The sequence below is a fragment of the Vipera ursinii genome, assembly GCF_947247035.1.
Source record: "Vipera ursinii genome assembly, chromosome: 2".
Classification (NCBI taxonomy): domain Eukaryota; kingdom Metazoa; phylum Chordata; class Lepidosauria; order Squamata; family Viperidae; genus Vipera; species Vipera ursinii.
In genome coordinates, this window is record NC_139513.1 from 225,849,968 (window position 1) to 225,871,451 (window position 21,484).

The 21,484-nt window shown below is 39.5% G+C and overlaps 1 protein-coding gene across 2 annotated transcripts in view; it reads left to right on the plus strand.

Annotated features, from left to right (window-relative positions):
• The window catches only part of SMC5 (structural maintenance of chromosomes 5), a 48,307-nt gene that overhangs the window by 7,617 nt on the left and 19,206 nt on the right, over positions 1 to 21,484 (plus strand). For both annotated transcript variants that reach the window (XR_014491441.1, XM_083354527.1), the window contains exons 6-17: positions 1,379 to 1,519; positions 3,179 to 3,340; positions 4,228 to 4,299; positions 6,343 to 6,598; positions 7,242 to 7,396; positions 8,682 to 8,795; positions 10,293 to 10,387; positions 11,096 to 11,228; positions 11,475 to 11,648; positions 13,485 to 13,654; positions 17,300 to 17,423; positions 20,186 to 20,308. Coding sequence is in view for 1 of the 2 variants with exons in the window: in XM_083354527.1 (XP_083210653.1) it covers positions 1,379 to 1,519; positions 3,179 to 3,340; positions 4,228 to 4,299; positions 6,343 to 6,598; positions 7,242 to 7,396; positions 8,682 to 8,795; positions 10,293 to 10,387; positions 11,096 to 11,228; positions 11,475 to 11,648; positions 13,485 to 13,654; positions 17,300 to 17,423; positions 20,186 to 20,308 (1,719 nt within the window). In the remaining variant the exon portion in view is untranslated. The remainder of the gene's footprint in view (positions 1 to 1,378; positions 1,520 to 3,178; positions 3,341 to 4,227; positions 4,300 to 6,342; positions 6,599 to 7,241; positions 7,397 to 8,681; positions 8,796 to 10,292; positions 10,388 to 11,095; positions 11,229 to 11,474; positions 11,649 to 13,484; positions 13,655 to 17,299; positions 17,424 to 20,185; positions 20,309 to 21,484) is intronic.

Consider the following 21,484-nt stretch of genomic DNA (forward strand, 5'->3'; position numbering starts at 1 on the left):
AGAGGGAGCCGCGTGCGTGTGTCCATGCACGCGCATGCGCAAAAAGGTTTTTTGCGCATGCGCGGACGCACGCGGCTGCCATTTTTTAAAAAATGAGATGGAACCGGTTCCCGGTTGCCTGATGGCGACGGCCCGTCTGCAAAGCTGCCGCTTTCGGCAGCTTTGCAGACGGGCCGTGGCAGCTTCCGCAAAGAGCGGCGCCCCTGCCCATTCCGAGAGGTGCGCGCGCACCTCTCCGAACGACCGGAGGTGCGCGCGTACCTCCGCGCGAATGGGCAGCGGTGCCGCTCTTTCAGGAAGCCCGCCGCGGCCCGTCTGTGAAGCTGCCGAAAGCGGCAGCTTAGCAGACGGGCCGCGGCAGCTTCCGCAAAGAGCGGCGCCCCTGCCCATTCCGAGAGGTGCGTGCGCACCTCCGGTCGTTCGGAGAGGTGCGCGCGCACCTCTCGGAATGGGCAGGGGCGCCGCTCTTTGCGGAAGCTGCCACGGCCCGTCTGCTAAGCTGCCGCTTTCGGCAGCTTCACAGACGGGCCGCGGCGGGCTTCCTGAAAGAGTGGCACCGCTGCCCATTCGCGCGGAGGTACGCGCGCACCTCCGGTCGTTCGGAGAGGTGCGCGCGCACCTCTCGGAATGGGCAGGGGCGCCGCTCTTTGCGGAAGCTGCCGCGGCCCTTCTGCTAAGCTGCCGCTTTCGGCAGCTTCACAGACGGGCCGCGGCGGGCTTCCTGAAAGAGCGGCACCGCTGCCCATTCGCGCAGAGGTACGCGCGCACCTCTCCAAAGGTTTGGGGAGGTGCGCGCGCACCTCCGCCCATTCGGGGAGGTGCGCGTGCACCTCTCCAAACGGGCGGTGCCACTCTCCATTTGGAGAGGTGCGCGCGCACCACTGCCCGTTGGAAGAGGTGCGCGCGCACCGGGCGGCTGGGAGCCGCAAGAGACGGCTCAAAGAGCCGCATGCGGCTCCGGAGCCGCAGGTTGCCGACCTGTGGTATATTGGGTTGTATCAAGTGGTGTCCCTTTGCTGGAATGTTGATTGATCCAGTGAAGATTTCCCTCAATGCCAGTAGGGAATGGAGGACTCCTCCAAATGGAGGGAGAATTGTTAAAAAATTGCCTCTCCCATTCAGCAAGTGGAAATTGAGAGCAAATAACTGACTACAATCTAGTGATAATTTCTGTGACTACAACCCCATTGACATTTCTGTTTTTAACCTGCACACTGCAAAATAAGTTGTATTTTGAAGATAAAATTACCATTTGTATTAATACTAATTCTGTTCTTCTAATGTTCATAATTGAGTGAAGTAGATGGTAGAACAATAACCTGAGAGTTATCTTGGTTAATTTAGTCTTGTAAATAATTTAAAATATATGTGCTGACAGAATTCATGCACGGAAAAAAATAGCAATCTAGAAAAAATGAAGCAAAAGAACGAAAGATATAAGCAAGATGTGGAGCGATATCATGAACGTCAGCACCATCTAGATTCAATTGCAATGCTTGAGAAAAAAAGGCCATGGGTGGTAAGTTCTTAATTTTAAAAAAGATTTGAAAACGTATTTTTAAACACAAATACATACTGATATACACATGAACAAAAGCAAGGCTAATATAGCAAGAAAGAATTGGAGCGAAGTGGGGAAGTTGATCAAATGTCAACTATCTGCAATTTGTATTTTGTCTAACAAATGTCTGCCTAAGATAACAAAAAGGGAGATTATAAACTGTTGGTATGTGTTTTAAATATACCTTTTTGCTAATTTCCATGATTATCAAATCTGGAATAAATTATAAATTAGTAACATTTTCAAAATGAAATTATGAAAAATTCACTTTTTTCTCCCCTCCCCCCAATTTGCATTTAATAAGTAGCTCCTCAAATTCTTCTTGTCTTGCAATTTAGTTAAGATTTTTTTTTTCATCCTGCAACTTGATTTGAGCATTTTAAAACGGTAGGAAAAAAAATTAAATTGTTTAATAAATCACACAAAGGTAAAGTTGAACTCAGTTTCAGGGGAACTGGTAATTCTATAATAGTAGTTTATGGAATTGTTTGGCTACTGTCTTCTTTGATGATTTTTTATTTTTGATTAATGTTTTGGAAATCCTACTCTATATAAGGATATCTTTTCAGTCTATTTTATGACTGAATTGTAAGAATAGAAATAAACAGTCTAAATTCCTTGCTGAAGACAGAGGTTCCCTTTCTTGTGAAATCTGTTGATTTAGATTTATAATGTTCTTTACAATGTTTTTAGTATGGATTCTCACTTGTTTTCTCTAGAGTCATATGTTGCAAAAGTGAGATGATTTCTCTGTTGTGGCAAACCAAAACAGATTAACCCACCATCTGCTTCAATTCTCTGATTGTATTAGGGTTTTTTTTAATGCAAGAAAAACATTATGCCGCTCCCACTTTAAATAGCTTGAACACAATTTTAAAGTCATAGTATTTCATTTTGTTGTAATATTTTAAAATTTGACTGCTTCTTTGATTCAATATTCATGCAAACTGAAATATGCCCATTTAAGTAAACATTATTGAATACTCCAAAAAAGGTCTGAGCCCAGAATTTGATTAGCTACATTAAATTTAATCCTTGAAAATGATTTATACAGCATCAATCTGCTGTTCTTTTTTTTTAAAAAAAGTAAGAAAAATACCTTTGAAATGATAATCCCCAAATTAAATTCATGATACTTTTAAAATGCTACATTGTTTCCTTCAGCTTGTTTGAGAAATGTATTGATATTTAATGCATCGCCTTGACAGAAATAAACCGTTTTAAACATCAGAAAAAGGAAACTTTACAAGACATCCATATTTGTTGTGTATATATACCAACAAGTGGTTCATGTTAAAAAGCAAACAATTGTGCATATATTAAAAACAGCAGTCTCACTGTAAAAATTTTCAGGTGTTTAAATTTTGTGCAGTGTTGTAATTCTGATCATAATGTCAAATAAAAATTTAGTTAATAGTGCAGTATAAAGCAGCATTCCTCCATCTGGTGGTCCCCTGATGTCGGTTGTGTTTTTCTTTTGCTAAGTAGGCTATTCTGGTTCAAACTAATGTATAGTAATTATATAAATATTAAATGTGAGCAAAGTAGCAAAATCAGATAGCGTGATCCTACAGTTTGTGCACCGTCACTAATTACTTTGCACGCATTGCTTTTTAGATATATGAAGAAACACGGAAGCTGTATGAAGAGGCTAAAAAAACCCGAGATAGACAGAAAGAAGAATTAAAAACAATGAGACAGACCCAGGCTCCTATGATTCATGAGATCAGAGAAGCTGAGAAGCAATGTACAGAACTGGAAGACAAAATCAAGGAAAAGGCATGTTTTACATTTATTGTATCACTTTTGCATATAGAAGTCAAAATGATTAATACACATACAAAAGTTATAGGAATGTAGCTGGTCGTCATGAAATTTAAAATTAAAACGGCTTATAAAAAACTCAGGGTTAAAATAGAAGAAGCAAAGATTCCATGCACTTTAGCTTTCCAACAAGTCCACATTTCAAGACTAATGCGCTATGGAAAAGCATTCTGGATGTCAAATTGATAATCTAATTAATCACAGTACTTGAACATTGCTAAGATAAAGCAATAACTATTTTTAGCAGAATTTAAACCACCAAATGTGCTCTACAGCCCTGGGACTTGGAAATCATAGATTGACTGAATTTCTAATTCAACAAACCAGAACATCGGCTTTTTAAATAGGATCGCTAACTAATTCCAATTTTTAGTATTAGAGTGCTGGTTGAAACCTTGAACAAATGCATGTAAACTTCTGCCCGCCATTCTTTTAAAGGTATTCACTGTTATTTTCCTATTTGTGGAAGTCTATGATATCTCAGTGCATTACTGAATGTGAAAAAAACAGAAATTTGGTTGCAGTCCAGTAGCTATAACTGTTACCAGAATAGAAATCATGTTCTTAATAAATATTTCCAGTATATGTTGAATCCTTAAAATGGCTCCATAAGACTTCAGCTGTTCAAACTGCAGTTGATAAACTCTACAATAATAGTTTACAGTTTTGTATCAAGTGGCGATTATTCTCCATGAACTATAAAGAACTGTAAAGAACAAACTATATGCAGTCTGTTCACATTAAAAAATGTGGCAAGCTCATGCTTTCTGGTGCTATATTAGTTGATGAATTCACTAACTAGAACACAATGCTAAGTTAAAATTCTCTTATATATACCGTAGATTGCAGCCATCAAAGAAACATCTCAGAAATGTAAACAGCAACAGGATGCTTTGGAGAAAAAAGACAAACAAGTAAGTTTTTTTCTCCCTTAAAAATTTTGACTTTAAGGTAATTGTAGGTAGTCTCACTTAACACTGGTAATTGTGACTGGCAACTCCATTGCTAAGAGATGTTGTAAAGTGCAATATCATGTGACCACGCCAGCTTATGGTGGCAATTGCAGTAGTTCCAGTTGCCATCATTAGGTGAATCCTGTGTGATTGCAGCATTCTATGGTCATGTGATCACCATTTGTGATCACCCATTGATTTTGCTTGTTGGAAGCCAGCAGCGAAGATCACAAAAGGCAATCACATGACCACAGGATGCAGCAATTTTCATAAGTGTGAGTTGGTTACCAAGCACCTAAATTGTAATCACATAACTGCAAGGATGCTGTGACAGGTGCAACCCTGTGGTAAGATGAGCAATCAAAAATTATATATACATACATACATACATACATACATACATACATACATACGTGTGTGTGTGTGTATATGTATGTAAAGGTAAAGGTTCCCCTGCACATACATGCTAGTCGTTTCCAACTCTAGGGGCCGGTGCTCATCTCCGTTTCAAAGCCGAAGAGCCAGCGCTTGTCCGAGGACGTCTCCGTGGTCATGTGGCCGGCATGACTATACGCCAAAGGCGCATGGAACGCTGTTACCTTCCCACCGTAGTGGTCCCTATTTTTCTGCTTGCATTTTTATGTGCTTTCGAATTGCTAGGTTGGCAGAAGCTGGGACAAGTAACAGGCACTCACTCTGTTACGCGGCACTTGGGATTTGACCCGCCAAACTGCCGACCTTCTGATCAACAAGCTCAGCGTCCTAACCCACTGAGCCACTGCGTCCCTTTTGTGTATGTATATATGTATATGTATACATATGTATATATATGAGGAAGCATTGTAAGTCTTCTTGTTCAGCGGCACTGTAACCCTTGAAAAATTACTGAATGGTTGGGACGCTGAGCTTGTCGATCAGAAGGTCGGCAGTTTGGCTGGTCAAATCCCGAGTGCCGCGTAGCAGAGTGAGCGCCTGTTACTCTTCCCAGCTTCTGCCAACCTAGCAGTTTGAAAGCACGTAAAAATGCAAGTAGAAAAATAGGGACCATTACAGTGGGAAGGTAACAGCGTTCTAGTCATGCCGGCCACATGACCACGGAGATGTCCTCGGACAAGCACTGGCTCTTCAGCTTTGAAAGGGAGATGAGCACTGGCCCCTAGAGTCGGAAATGACTAGCACGCATGTGCGGGGGAACCTTTACCTTACCTTTACCTAGCTCAGGGGTCAGCAACCTGAAACAGTGAAAGAGCCACTCGGAACCGGTTCCCTCACAAAAGGAAAAACTGGGAGCTGCAAAAAATGTGTGCACATGTGCATACATGTGCGCATGCGCAGAATAGGGTTTGACAATAGTGGAGCCAAGGCGAGATGTGCACCTACCCTGCATATTTGAATTGATTGGTTGACCTTTTTTTGTCCCTTTTTTTTTTTTTGGACTGCACATGGCAGAGGAACGGGATGCTCCGGAGCCGCGGGTTGCAGACCTGTGACCTAGCTGTAGTAGCATGGTTTTGCTGATAGACCTGACAAAATAGGTTCTTGTTCCTCTCTGATCTCACTTATCACCCAAACGTCAACCTCAGTGGAGTGAGGTGGGAAGAAGAGTCCAATTTATGAATGGCAGTCTGCAGTATTAATCATTCAGTCTTGTCACAATATTCAAGAATATAAATGTTGAATTTTACCGTGACAATAATCACTGCAAATTTTACTTCAGGAGTTTTAAAGTGTAATACGTGCCCCACTAAAATGATAGATGAGTTTATGTACATCACCCAGGCAAAGCACTTTTTAATTCTATCAACTTGCTTTAGTCTTTATTTCCCCTTGTCTGGGCAAGCTTACTGTGGGCTGGCGCAGACAGAGTTTGTACAGAAAACAACTTTCATTGTGGTAACAAGACTAACTAAAATAACAAGTCTTTGCCATTTTTCTTTGCTATTTTATAATGGAAACTTACTTTTTTATTGACATTTCTGGAAAGTGTTTCTATGCATTTTTTAGATTGAAGATATTAAACTAGCTTTAAGGATGAAAAGAGAGGCAGAAATGGATCGGCAGAAGAGAATACAAAACACTCGTAAGATGATAGAAGACTGGACCAATGAGCTTAGAAACACAGAAAATGCTGAGAACATTCAGCCTTTAATGAATTCTCTTAATGCCAACCTTAGACAGTTGGAAGAAGAGAAGGCAAATATTGATGGTGAATTAAATGATCTGCACAGAGAAAGGGATAACTTGCTAAAAGAAAGACAAGGTAAAGGTGCTAAAGTATATTTTTTGCTATTCATACAACCTGAGTTCCAAACAAATAAAGATATTGAAAATTAACAACTTGCCTACTCTGTCCAGAAAGAAAATATGATGTTCCTCTTACCTGTTCCATGGCAGGATCCAAGCAGTTTATTTACTAAACTTTGGATCCTGGTATCAACCAAGCATTTCTGTCTAAGTATCTTTAATATTCATTTTTTCATATTATGGTTCTTTATGGAATATTCTTAGAAATTCTAAGGCTTGCTAGATGTTGGGGAATAGCTTTGGGGAATGAGATTTATATAAGCATATAAATACATCTTTGGATTTTGTCTTATTCTCTAGTTATAATTTATACTGTTGAGGAAAAGATTGGCTATTGCTATGAGAGCTAGATTCTGAGACATCTTTTGAATAGCACTTACTATACATTTATTTTCTGGTGGAAATTCAGCAACTCTTGTTGGATGATCTCACAGGAATAGTTCATAAGTCTCCATTAATTTCTTGTAATTTCTGCTTGTTAGAAGAGCAGAAAAATATCCAATTAAGTATCTTTTCGCAATCTATTAGTAAAATGGGAGGGGGGCTATATTTGTAATCATATATTACAGTAAATATTTCAGGGGTTATTAAAATTACAGGTATTGCAGACCGCATTGCTCAATTTGAAAATCTGATGAATATGAAGGAAGAGAAGCTGAAAGGGAGATTCCAAGATACACACGATGCTCTTATGTGGCTAAGACAGAACAGAGGGCAATTTAAAAGAAGCGTCTGTGACCCTGTGTTGCTTTCAGTAAGCTGATTCACTTTAATATTATTACTAAAATTTAATCATTACTTCCGTTATAATCTTATTTTTAAAACCTTTTCTAAACAATCCGTTATTTTATTATCAACTGGGATATGTGTATTTTGACATCTTAAGTTAGCTATGTCAGTATAATTTGTCTCATGAAACTTAAGTACAAAAAAATTTAGAACCAAAGATTTTTGTTCTGATACTTTATTATATGCCTGTGTTATAAATAAATATTCACAAAAATGTCATAATTCTGATATATTAACATTTTTAATTATTTAATTTTGAGATGATATGCTTGTTACGTGAAGGTAATAATTTAATTTATTTATCTATTTATTTATTTATTTATTTATTTATTTTATTACATTTATATCCCGCCCTTCTCCGAAGACTCAGGGCGGCTTACAAGCTTAATTTAATTTATTAATATTTCTATACCGCCCTTCTCCCGAAGGACTCAGGGCGGTGAACAGGGCAAGAATAAAAAACACAGAATTACAAAAGTTAAAAAAATGATTAAATACATGCCCACTAAAAAAAAAATTAATACATAGTAAAACCCCAATAAAATACAGTAAAAACCCCACCAATCCCCCATCAGGCCAGGCCGGCTTGTTCGAACAAGTATGTTTTTAGATCGCGGCGAAAGCGAAGATTGGGCGCCGTCCGGAGCTTAACCGGTAACTGATTCCATAGTTCCGGGACGCCCACAGAGAAGGATCTCCCCCTGGGGGCCACCAATCGACATTCTCTGACCGGTGGCACCCTGAGGAGGCCCTCTCTGTGGGAACGCACAGGGCGGAGGGAAGTTGATGCCGGCAGCAGGTGTTCCCTAAGGTACTCCAGACCCCTGCCATGTAGGGCTTTAAACACCATTACTAGTACCTTGAATCTCACCCGGAAGACAACTGGTAACCAATGCAGCTCACGGAGCAGAGGTGTAACATGGGAGTATCAGGAGACTCCCAACACAACTCTCGCGGCTGCATTCTGTACCAGTTGGAGCCTCCGGGTGGTCCTCAAATTGTAACCTGTTGAGTGGTTGGGGAGAGGGCTTCTGTTGCATTCATGGTTACAATACAAAGTATAACAATTTTCCTTAATGGGTACTGTTCAGTATAGGTCTTGTTGGAGAACAGTTTGCTTTTTACAATCATGAATGATTGTTCTATAGCAGCATATTATGTGGAGGGAATGGTGCACATTATTTTAAAAAAACTGGTTTTGGATTTTTAAAATGCAATTCTTTTTGTAACTCTAGTTTCTTCTTTTACAGATCAATATGAAAGATAATAAACACGCTAAATATGTAGAAAATCACATTTCTGCTAATGACATGAAGGCCTTTGTCTTTGAAATGAAGGAAGATATGGAAATATTTTTAAAAGAGGTAAAGATCTGTTCACATGATTAAAAACTGGTGGTGTAGGAGACTTAATAATAATTAGGCTCTGTGGCATCCAGCACCATGTGTATTACTGGCATTATAATAGCTCTAAGAATACTTCATTAAATAGCATTTCCACCCATGCAATATAATTACGGTATATATTTGATAAATTTATCTTGTTGAGCAAGTAGAATGGGGCGGGGGAATCTATTCTGTTCAACACTAAAGATGAATATTTGAAGCTTCAGGCTTCTCTCTGTCTCTGAGTTTCTTTACTCTTAACTTGATGGAACATACCAATTTCTTGTTTAGAATAATCATGCTTTGAGTGGCCAATAAATAAAGTAGAACCTATTTCCTACATTATGTGCTTTTATTAATTGTTAGATTGCAGTAGTTTTTAAATGGATATTTAATCATTGCGGGCTTTTGTTCACGTTACAAGCCATTTTATGAATACAGTTCTAAGGCAGGTCTCCAATCTTAATAGAACTCTCTCCTTAATACAGACATGTCAAACACAAGGCCCGGGGGCCGGATCCGGCTCGCGGAGTGGTTTCATGTGGCCCGCGAAACCATCCTGGAAACAGTGAGGGAACGGCCCCCACTGCCTTGGCCCTGGCCCAGAGACCCTCCTTCTGCCAGAGACCCACAGATCTGCCCCACTCCTGCCCCACTCCTGCCCAGGCCCCCATAGGCACCCTTGATGCAAACGATGTAGAGCCGGCCATGCCCACCCAGTAGGCCATACGCACTCTAGCCACGCCCACCCAGTAGGCGACGCCTACCCTGGCCATACGCACCCGGCCCCCTGAGGGCAACCGCAATGCTGATGTGGCCCTCAGTGAAATTGAGTTTGACACCCCTGCCTTAATAGATGTAAAAGTGCTCTTTCTGATACAGAGTTATTAGTAATTCTCAAATACTTGTGAACCATTTTTCGTTAATAATCTTACCTTTTAAAAAGAAAGCAAAAATACCCATATAATTTAGCAATTTAAATATCTTATACAGATAATCCTTGCTTCATGGCCACAATTGGTACCAGCAACTGTGTCACTAAGTGCCATGATTGCTATGTGAAATATCTCATGACCGTGATGTGCTTGTGACCTCACTACTACTTTGGTTGTTAAGTGAATCCATTAAGCAAGATATTACATGACTGACTTAGATTTTACTTCCACATTCTTTATTAACTCTACTTGTCAGAGGTCAGGTGTGAAGCACATTAGTGGAAATCGTGCCTGTGGGGTGCTGCGATAGTCGCAAATGCGAGGATTGGTTGCAGAACGTGTTTTTTTTTACATCAACATAACTTCAAATAGTTGCTAAATGAAGCAAGTGGTAATCAAGGACTGCCTGTATACAACGGCAATGCAGAAAGAATATCCTTAGATTCAGAAGGCAATATTATAATACACTCTAATAATAATCAAATTTATTATTTTAAGATTTATGAATTCACATTTTCGTTATTGGTGCAACCTATTGTAGATGCGGGATAATCGCAAACTAAGAGTGAATGCTGTATGTGCACCTAGTGAATCATTTGCTGAAAAAAGACCTTCAAAACCAATTGAAGAACTGTAGTAAGTACAGCCCTATGTTAAAATCAGACATTACTTAAATTAATGTGCATAAAAATAATATATAGTGCTTAACTTGGTGGGTGTTTTTTTATCTTTTATAGCTTTTTGTTTCTACTTGCTTGCTTATTTTTTAGCTTGTTTGTATCCCATCTTTATTATTTTTACAAGTAACATGGTGGCAAACATACCCAACACACCTTCCTCCTCCTGTATCCCCCACCCTAACAACAGTGAGGTGGATTATGCTGAGAGAGAGTGAATAGCCCAAGGCCATCCAGCTGGCTTTCTTCACTGTCTTCACTGTCTTTCTTCCCTGAGTCTTCGGAGAAGGGCGGGATATAAATGGAATTAAAATGGAATTAAAATGGAATTAAAATAAAAAAATAAAAAAAATATTCCAAGAACGGCATTATGCCTTCTTTTCTACTGTTGTTTTCTTTTGAAATTAAAGAGGTTTTTTTTTAACTTGTAAATAAAATCAACTTATTTGATTAGGAAAATCAACACAATTGCCTATGGTACAGTTAAAATCTTTTTTAAAAGAGTGCTCCATTTGGTTTTTCTACTGCATACACCTAATTTTTATTTTAGTAAATGTAAACTGCTTCCTGCCACACATTTCCATCTCAGCTTCATTGCTTGGGGAATATGTTATAATTAGTAACAGAAAAGCTGTCTACCTGTATCTCTTTTCTTTCTTTTTTTCAGCCGATACGGATTTTTCTCTTACTTAAGAGAGTTATTCGATGCTCCCTTCCCTGTGATGAATTACCTGTGTCATCAGTATCATATTTATGAGGTTCCTGTAGGAACAGAGAAGACTAGGAATATGATCGAAAGGGTGAGAAGTATTCCTGAACAGCTCTATTGCCAGCTGAGAGGGAAAAAAACGATAGTTGAACCATGGTGGAAGTGCCAAAAAAAGATTTTATTAACCAAACTTTAAGAGAGTAAAAGAAAGATATGCCATCCACCTCCTTTCAGTCTGTCAGGAAGTTCCTCAGCTGGCAGCAGCTAGACTTCCTGGAGCTGCAGATAACTTCTCTACTTCCTGTTATATCCATCTTTTCACTTGTTTCATGTACAGGTAATAAAGGAAACAAAACTTAAACAAATCTACACAGCAGAAGAAAGGTACTCAGTAAAAATATCGCGTTACACAAATCAGTCTGTTTCCACTAACACATCGCTGAGGCCAGCACAGTATCTTACTGTTACAGTGGATGCAGATAAAAGAAGAGAGTTGGAAGATAAAAAAAATGTAAGTCAATTTCTGTAATGTTTCAAGAAAGCGAGATTCCATTTTTATTTGAAGTTTTGGGTGTTTTTAATTCTAAAATGTCTTTGTCCTTAGCATATCTATGTCATGGAGCATTTCTGTTTTTTAAAAATAATAGTTTTACTATTTAATATTAGCAGTATTAGTTAATTCTCTTCCTAATGGCAAATGTTTAATCTTTTCATATGTGGACTGAGTCTTCAGTTTTTCTGAGCAGAGTTCCAGAAAATGCACCCCTATAGAAAAAACTATATCTTGCTTCTGAAAATGGTGGCCCATCCAGAATAGACATAGCAACGAAACACACATATGCAATATAGAATGATATAAAATGACAAAGCATAGGAAAGATGCATAAAATCTCAAATATGATGATAAAATCATATGCTACAATGAAGAACAGTAAAACAGATGCAACATACCAGTTCTATCAGGATATGAAAAAATATTTTCAGAATTGGATATCTTTAAACTAGCTTATTTTTCAGTCATGCCTTTGTACTGAAAATAGCAGAGAGACCTTAACAACTGTCCAGGTTCAAATATCACTCCTTCTTAAATAAATAAATGTGCTGATTTAGTCACCTTCTCTCTATTTTCACACTTAAATTTGGAAAAGTGCTGTCACACTTGATCTTTCTTTCATTCAGTTACTAGCAGTATGTCTTTCACCTTACTACAAATCAAATAATTGCAACCGATGACTTCTAGTAGTCATTATTGTGTTGAAAATATATTGGCAATCTAGGTTATGAATTTTAGATTTTAAATCTGTTCTTTCTCACTAATATTGTATACTAATTTGTACTTCTTAAAAAGCTTATTTATAGCAGTCAGGGTAGAATAATGCAAGTCTTTAAAAGCAAGGAAAGTAGATAGTTTGATAGTAAAAGAATTAAATTGATTGTACTAGAATGTATGTAGATCAAGGCTGATGATGTTATCTAGTCAGGTAATGAAACATCCTGAAACAACAACCAAGCTCAGAAAGCACCAAGGACTTCTTAAATAAATAGATTACTAAAATTCTTAATATTACCAGAATATATAATAATTGGAGATTGATCTATCTTATTCATTAGTAAGATAATATGTAGGAGAAAAAGTTTTAGTAGGTGGCTGAAATTTAAGTAACACATGTTCCAGAAGGTGCTTAATGCAGGAAGGTAATTCACTAGGTCAATAAATTAATAGACTAAAGTTGCATTTCTATACATCTTAGTTAGGATTAATTTTTAAAGGTCATTGAACTCAGTGGGACTTAATTTTGATTGGCTATGCAATTGTGTTGTTAATAGAAAACTGAAAGGTGGTTTTTCTAGAGGCAATTGGACTTTCTTGTTTTTCTTTGAAGACGTTTCGCTTCTTATCCAAGAAGCTTCTTCAGTCCTGACTTGATAGTGGGGAATGGAAGGATTTATATTCCTTGCAGCCAGCTGATCATTTGCATTCTTTTAGAGAGTCATTGAGGCCACTTGGAAGTTTATCTGTGTCCTCAAGGTCACCTGAGTGGTGCAAATGTGTATGGAACCATCTTCGAACTGCTGAAAAGTGAAAAAGCACTTTTGGGGCAACCATGACCTGGATGTCAGAATCTCCATAGGCAGAGTTAATAGAGAAACCTCTGTCCAAAATACACATAGTCGTGTGTGTGTGAGTGTGTGAGTCTGAAGAAAGATCTGTACTTGAATCCATTAGTAAATTGTTACTTTATTGAACATGAGTGTAAATTATGTATAATTTAAAGCAGTCAGTACAAACATCCTTAATAAGATTGCACAGTAAAATGGGATTTTTCTTCTGTGCTACTTATTTCAGGAAATTAACAGGCAGTTGCAATCATTGGATTCTCAAATGGCATTACTGTCTGAGAAGCTGAAATGCCTAGAACACAAAGACAACCAACTCCGTCAACAGAAAAAAGAACTCTTGGAACGAAAAAATAAAAGGAAACAATTAGAATCAAAAATTAGTATGAAATGTGATAGGTATGGACTTTAAATATTATATAAAATTATTTAAAATTATGTAGAAAAATAGAAGTTAGAAAGCAAAACCAAAATATCTAGTTCTTATCCTATGCAATATGCCTTTCAGGAAAAAAAGGGAGTGCCACAACTTTATGATAATGAACAGATAGAACAGTAGTTCTGTTTCCTTTATTAGAAAACAAAATCTTACAAGAAAACGGTTAAAACTTAAAAAGAAATATTACTAAGTTAGATTATACTTACATATTCATTTTCTCTTTAATGTTTTGATTCTCTTCAATTGTTTCTCCTTGATCGTTTTCTTCCCTTCAGCAACATTCACCTTATGGCTGTTATTTTTGCTTAAAGTTTTTCCTCTCTTCACCCAATCTTCCCCTCATAGTGCTTACAGATAGTCCTTGGCTTACAAGCACAGTTGAGCTTGAAAATGTTGGTTGTTGACTAAAGCGGTCATTAAATGAGGCATCATGTCTCATAGAGCTACCTGCCGGAGGGACTGTGCCCTGCACAGGGCCAAAATCCCAGCAGGTGGCCCTTTCACTCTGAAAGACACTGGCTGAAAAAAGTCTGTCCCAAAATCCACGCAAGATTTTGCCATGGAGTATTTGCAACACAGGGCATTTGCAACCAGGGCCTAGCAACAAGAAGACTGCCTCTGTTTTCTGGGGACTGGCTGCAAACTCTGCAGTTTGTAATTGCTTTGTTGTAAATCCAGGATACAATTTAGGAGCTGCTGCTGCCGCCAAGACACTGGTGCAAAACTACAGGATCTCAAGTTTTTGTGTTTGCATCTGGGAGGGATAATGGCATTATCTGAGATAGAGAAAAAGGGTGATTGTGTCAAATAGCTTAAGAACCACTGTTTCACAGATAGTTCTTCACCTCAATTGAGCTCCCAATTACTGTTGCTAAGAGGCAGTTGTGAAGCGGGTTTTGCCCCATTTTAAAGCCTTTTTTGCCACAGTTGTTAAGCAAATCACCGCAGTTGTTAAGTGAATCATGCGGTCATTAGGTCGAGCTGAGGAGTTTAGTCGATTTCTGTCGGACAAAATCGCTCGGATCCAGATCGGTCTGGACTCCGACTGGGCAGAGTCTGATGATGAGGATACGGGCAGCCTTGTCGATGTAATCTGGGAAGAGTTCGACCCTGTGACTCCTGAAGAAGTGGACAAGATCATGGGGAAGCTGAGCTCCACCATGTGTTTGTTGGACCCGTGTCCCTCCTGGCTGACTTATGCGGCCCGGGATGGGACACGAGGCTGGCTCCAGGCAGTGATTACTGCCTCTTTGAGTGAGGGTAGCTTTCCCGCCGCCTTGAAGGAGGCGGTGGTGAGACCTCCTCAAGAAGCCTGCCTTGGACCCAGCAATATTGAACAACTTTCGTCCGGTCTCCAACCTTCGCTTTCTGGCGAAGGTTGTTGAGAGCATGGTGGCGCAACAGGTCCCTTTGTTCTTGGATGAAGCTGATTATCTAGACCCGTACCAATCGGGTTTCAGGCCCGGGTACAGCACGGAGACGGCATTGGTCGCGCTGGTGAATGATCTCTGGCGGGCTCGGGACAGGGGCTACTTCTCTGTCCTAGTCCTTTTAGACCTCTCAGCGGCTTTTGATACCATCAACCATGGTATCCTGCTGCAACGTCTCGGGGTTAGGAGTGGGAGGCACAGTTCTCCAGTGGTTCTCCTCCTACCTTCTGGGACGCTCACAGTCGGTGTTGGCAGGGGGGCAGAGATCGACCTTGAGACCTCTCATTTGTGGAGTTCCTCAGGGATCGGTTCTCTCGCCTCTCCTGTTCAACATCTATATGAAGCCGCTGGGTGAGATCATTCGTGGTTTTGGAGTTGGGTATCATCAATATGCTGATGATACCCAGCTTTTTATTTCGACCCCAAACCACCCCAGTGATGCCCTCAACGTGATGTCCTGCTGCCTGGAGGCGGTCCGGGTCTGGATGGGGAGGAACAGGCTTCGACTCAACCCTGACAAGACTGAGTGGCTGTTCGTGCCGGCATCCCGGGAAATTCCGATTATCCCATCTCTGGCCATGGGGGGTGAGCTATTACCCCCCCGTAGATAGGGCGCGCAACTTGGGGGTCCTTCTAGATTCACAGCTCTCTTTAGCATATCGGAGCTGTGACTAGGGGGGCCTTTGCCCAGGTTCGCCTGGTGCGCCAGTTGCAACCCTATCTAGACTGGGATGCCTTGCGTACAGTCACTCATGCGCTCGTGACTTCTCGTCTAGACTACTGTAATGCTCTCTACATGGGGCTGCCCTTGAAGTCCACTCGGAGGCTCCAACTGGTGCAGAATGCAGCCGCGCGAGTTGTGCTGGGGGTTTCCCGATACCCCCATGCTACATCTTTGCTCCGCGAGCTGCATTGGCTGTCGGTTGCCCTCCGGGTGAGATTCAAGGTGTTAGTAATGACTTACAAAGCCCTACATGGCATGGGTCCGGATTACCTACGGCAACACCTGCACCCGGCGTCAACTTCCCTCCGTCCAGTGCGCTCCCAAAGAGAGGGCCTCCTCAGGGTGCCTCCGATCAAAGAATGTCGATTGGTGGCCCCTAGGGGGAGAGCGTTCTCTGTGGGTGCGCCAGACCTATGGAACCGCTTGCCGGTTGAGCTCCGGACGGCCCCCGACCTTCGCTCCTTCCGGCGTGATCTAAAAACGTATCTATTTGAGCAGTCTGACCTAGTCTGATGGGTTAGGGTTGGGGTTTTAAATACATCTTAATTATTGTTTTAACCTTGGGCATTTATTTAATCGCTTTTAACTTTTGTATCCTGTTTTGTATTTATTGCCCTGTACACCGCCCTGAGTCCTTCGGGAGAAGGGCGGTATAAAAATATAATAATAAATAAATAATAATAAACAATTCTGACTTCCCCCATTGATTTTTGCTTGTCGGAAGCCAACTGGGAAGGTTACAAATGGTGATCGCATGATCCTGGGACAGTGCAACTGTCATAATTACATGACAGTTGCCAAGTGTCCCAATTTTAATCATCTGACTGGGGATGCTACAATGGTTATAAGTGTGCAAAATGGTCATACGTCACTTTTTTCATTTTTTCATTCATTTCATTCATGCCATTGTCACTTCAAATGGTTACTAAATGAATGGTGGTAAGTCGAGGACTATCTGTATGGCAATGATCCTTGGGATTTTAACTGTCAGGGTAATTAACGTAGGTAATGCAGTGTGTAATTTTATTATAATGGCGTTGCTTTGATCCTGAGCCTACACATTGTGTAAACATTCAACTAAATACAATTTGAGAAAACTGAGACAAGGATGCTTTATACTGTTGTGATGTCTAAGTGGAGAAATGTGCTAGTTTTAAACAAGTTTCACTTAGTCGGTGAAAGAGTGATAGGGTAGATTTATTAAAGACATTAGTGAGAATTAGTGCTACTAGTGTGCAGTTAGCAAATGGTGTTAAACTAAACTTTGAAAGTTTAAGGTCATCTGTACAGCATCTTCCAGTGATGATGGTGATGGTGATGATTTTCTACTTTCAAAGTAGCAATCTTGTTTCGTGATTTTCCAAAATATTCCTGAAACATATTTTTGTAATGTTGAACTGAGAGTGTAATAATTATGCCCAAAATATTCCTCTTAAATCTTTTTTATACAGTTTAAGACAAATGGAACAGGATGGCATAAATCTGGAAGAAGAATCTGAGCAAGCAAATGCTAAAATTAAGAAACTTAACACTCAGAAAGTAAAACTTGTAATTGATTTTATGCAACTAATAAAGGTAAATATAGTTTCTAAAACAGAAGAGATACTCAATGCAATCGTATATTCCAAAAACATTGAAATTATGGATTATTCTTTTTCATCCTATGACCTTTTTCACCCTCTGTCCTTTTTCCTCCTCTGCTATTTTATATGGTGATTGGCACATGCATTGAACTTGGATAATATTTAACTCTTAATATTAACAGTTAATGTTTCATATCTTAAATTACTGCTTTCCATTTAGAAGCATTACACTGAGTGACATTCAATAATACAATTGCTTTTGATTAATGATGGACATTCAGTTTGTGATTCATCATGTTAATTGCCATGTGATAAGTATTAAGTGAGTTCAGTTCAAATTAATAAATCCTGCTGTTGATCTGAACTCCAGTATTTGTATTACAATATCACAGATGTTAAGTAATTTGCCCATTGATACCTGTGTTGCAAGATGATGTTTGAGTAGTTTTGCAAATTGGTAAGAGAGAATTACTTTGCCTGGCCAAAATCTAAGTAGCTGTCGGATTAAATATCCTCAGCAAATAAAACAGTTCTGTTCTTGACACTGATTTCAGCCTAGCACAAGTGCTGTGATAAAACTTTAGGAAGCAGCCTTATAATGGCTTTCCTCTGGAAATTGTGGGTGCTCCGTCACTGGAGATTTTCAAGAAGAAACTGGACAGCCATTTGTCCGGAATGATATAGGATTGCCTGCCACGGACAGGGGGTAGGACTAGAAGATGTCCAAGGTTCCTTCCAACTCTATTATTCTAGAACAGAAAATAATAGCAGAGTTGGAAGAGACCTTGGAGGTCTTCTAGTCTAGGGGTCCCCAATCTCTGGGTTGCAGCCCACTACTGAGCCTTGAGCCTTTCGGGACCAGGCAGCAGAAATGGCAGGTGAGCGTGTGTGCGCACTCCTTTTTGTGTGAGTAGCGTGTTGGGGAACTCTGTTCTAGTCCAACCCCTTCCTCAGGAAGGAAACCCTATACCATTTCAGACAAATGGTTGTCCATTCTCTTCTTAAAAACCTCCAGGGTTGGAGCATCACAACTTCTAGAGGCAATTATTCTATAATCTAATGAGTCAAACCATTTAACTCAATATTGGCAGTGCTTTCTGACAGGCATTCTCCCTGATTGCAGGCTATAATTTTTTTTGCATCCTTGCCTGGAAGGGCTGGAAATTCAACACTCATAGTATATACTTTACAAATAATCTATGTCTGTCCCTTACAATTTGCAATGTAGAGTGTTGTAGAAAGAATGAGCCTTCCTGCCTCTCTTTCAAACTTCTCAAAAGTTTATTGATTTTTTTTTCAAATTAACAACAGACTTTATAATCTCAACTGCTCTCTCCTTTTCCTGATGCAACATGTTTCATTGGATGGATAGGAATAATCAGTTATAGATATCTAAAAAGAGAATGTCAAGGGGGAAAAAGGAAAACAAGATGAGTTCAGATATGAAGGTGAAGATAACGTAGAAATGGTGTACTATTAGCATGGTAAATAAAAATGGTGTCTTGTGATTTATAAAGAGGAAGGAAGAATTCATAAATTTGTAGGAAATTCTTATATTTCTGTTTCTGGATAAATGTAACTCATTCTTTAGAAATGTGTCCAAAAGTTAGCTCTAGTAGTTCAAATTTAGTGGGAAGAGGGGCCTTAGCTTTCTAAAATTGCCATAGAATTACATTACATCTGCTGTAATTCATGGTACATATAAACTGAGAGCCAGTTTGGACTAGAGCAGACATGTCAAACACAAGGCCCGGGGGCCGGATTCGGCCCGCGAAGTGGTTTCATGCGGCCCAAGAAGCCATCCTGGAAACAGTGAGGGAATAGCCCCCTCTGCCTTGACTTTGGCCCAGAGACCCTCCTTCTGCCAGAGACCTTCAGATCTGTCCCTCTCCTGCCCAGGCCCCTATAGGCACCCTTGATGCGAATGATGTAGAGCTGGACATGCCCATCCAGTAGGCCATATGCACTCTAGACACGCCCACCCAGTAGGCCATGCCCACCCAGGCCACACCCACCTGGCCCCCTGAGGGCAACCGCAATGCTGATGCGGCCCTCAATGAAATTGAGTTTGACACCCCTGGACTAGAGGTTAAGGCATCGTACTGAAACTGGGAGATCGTGAGTTCTAGTCCCATCTTAGACACAAAGCCAGTTGGGTGACCTTGGGCCAGTGCCCCCCTGTCTCAGCCCTAGAAAGGAGGCAGTGGCAAACCACTTCCAAAAGACCTTGAGAAGAAACTGCAGGATTAGTCCAGGCAGACAACAGTTACTGATGCAAAGGCACAAAAACAAATACCTCAAACTCCCCCAAATATTCTTTCTGGAAGTTTCCTTTCTGGAGCTCATTCTCTTTTTTCTGTTATTTGCACTCTTGCCCTTGACAAGTGTAATTGTGGGTTGGGATCAGGAAATGAAAAACATTCTTTGATTTGCAGGTCATTGATTATGGAGGAAAACATTTTGCTTGATGAGTACTCTGATGCATTCATGAGGGGGAGAACATTTTACTTTTAAAGAAGTATTAAGTGGGACATATATTTTCAGTTGAGAAAAGGAAAAAAAAGCAAGAGTTATATTTGTTTCAGTGATACGGTAGGTTCTAGACAATAGAACACCATGAATACCTAATATAGCTAACACTACATTGGATCAATTTTTATATGAACTGGAGTAATATAATCGGAATATCTAAATTTCTGAAGCTTCAAACACTTGCAAACTTTTCTAAACAGCATTTGCATTTATTTTCTGCAGAGTTGTATGGCCCTTAATGAAGACAAAACAAATTTGGTGCTAGAGAACACAGTAGCTACTTTTCACAAGAGCAGGCTTGATGCTGAATATAGAACTGCAACTGTACAACTACGAGCTATGGATGTAAGCCTTCCATTTTGCTACTTGACGAATGAACTTGAAAATATATATAATATATGTATAGTTATTTATAAGAGAGTTGCTCACATAGATTATAGTTCCTAGATAATACTAAGTTAACATTTTCTTTCCTTTGTATGGACAAAATAATGAACATAAAAATAACTCCTATAGAGGATTTCTTTGCTTCCTAAAAGAATTTCATCCTTCTCCATGAAGAATTATAGATTAAGATAAGCTGGATAACAGCAGTTAAATTTTTGTCTGAAATTCCACAGCTTTTAACTCGACTTGTATTATGATAGTGTTTTAATTAATAAAGGTGAATATTTGTAGCTCAGGGTTGAAATGTGGGGTCCTTGGTGCTTGGTCTCTTGAGGTTGGTTGTTTTCTTGCAGATGTTTCATTACCCAAACTGGGTAACACCATCAGCGCTGTTAGTATTTCTGTGGGAATCAAATGCTGCACACAGGCCTTCTGCATATTTGTCAAGCTAGAAATGTATTCAAAAGTGCATGTTATCATACCATGTGATGTAAAAGTATCACATGAATATTAGCAGCTCTTCTGCATCTGGTTTTCAATGTGGCACTTTAGGTCATAAATTCTCATTTATTCATTGCCTATATGAACACTAAAATCAACTCAACATTGGCCAGGATGCAGAGCGACGAGTGAATTATCCACAGATGCTGTAATTTATGGGATTCCCATATGTTCTTTATGTTACCTTTGGGTCAGCTATACAAAAATGAGGCTAATTATTTTTTCAAATGAATGAATCTCATTTATAACATCTACATATTATTTATATATTATTGTACTGTTTTGAAAGTTGGTATAATAAGAGCATTGGGCCTTTGTAAAATAGGATGAATTTTTATTTCCCTATGTTATTAGTCCAAATTCATGGGAAAACATGATTTTTTTGTTGTACAGAAAAGTCATAGTTTATCTTTAAGTAAGTCAAAATTCTTTGTGTTTTCCATTCTCAGGAATACTATATGTGAAGTTTAGTAAATGAGAATAATCTAAGAGCATACTATGATTTTAGCAATGCATAGTTATTTGGGGACACAGCTACTAGATTAAAATTCAAGATCTCTACTTCAGGTTTTTCTCCTTATATATGGAAAAAGATCTCAGTTACAATTTATTAATATACAATAGTGTTAAATA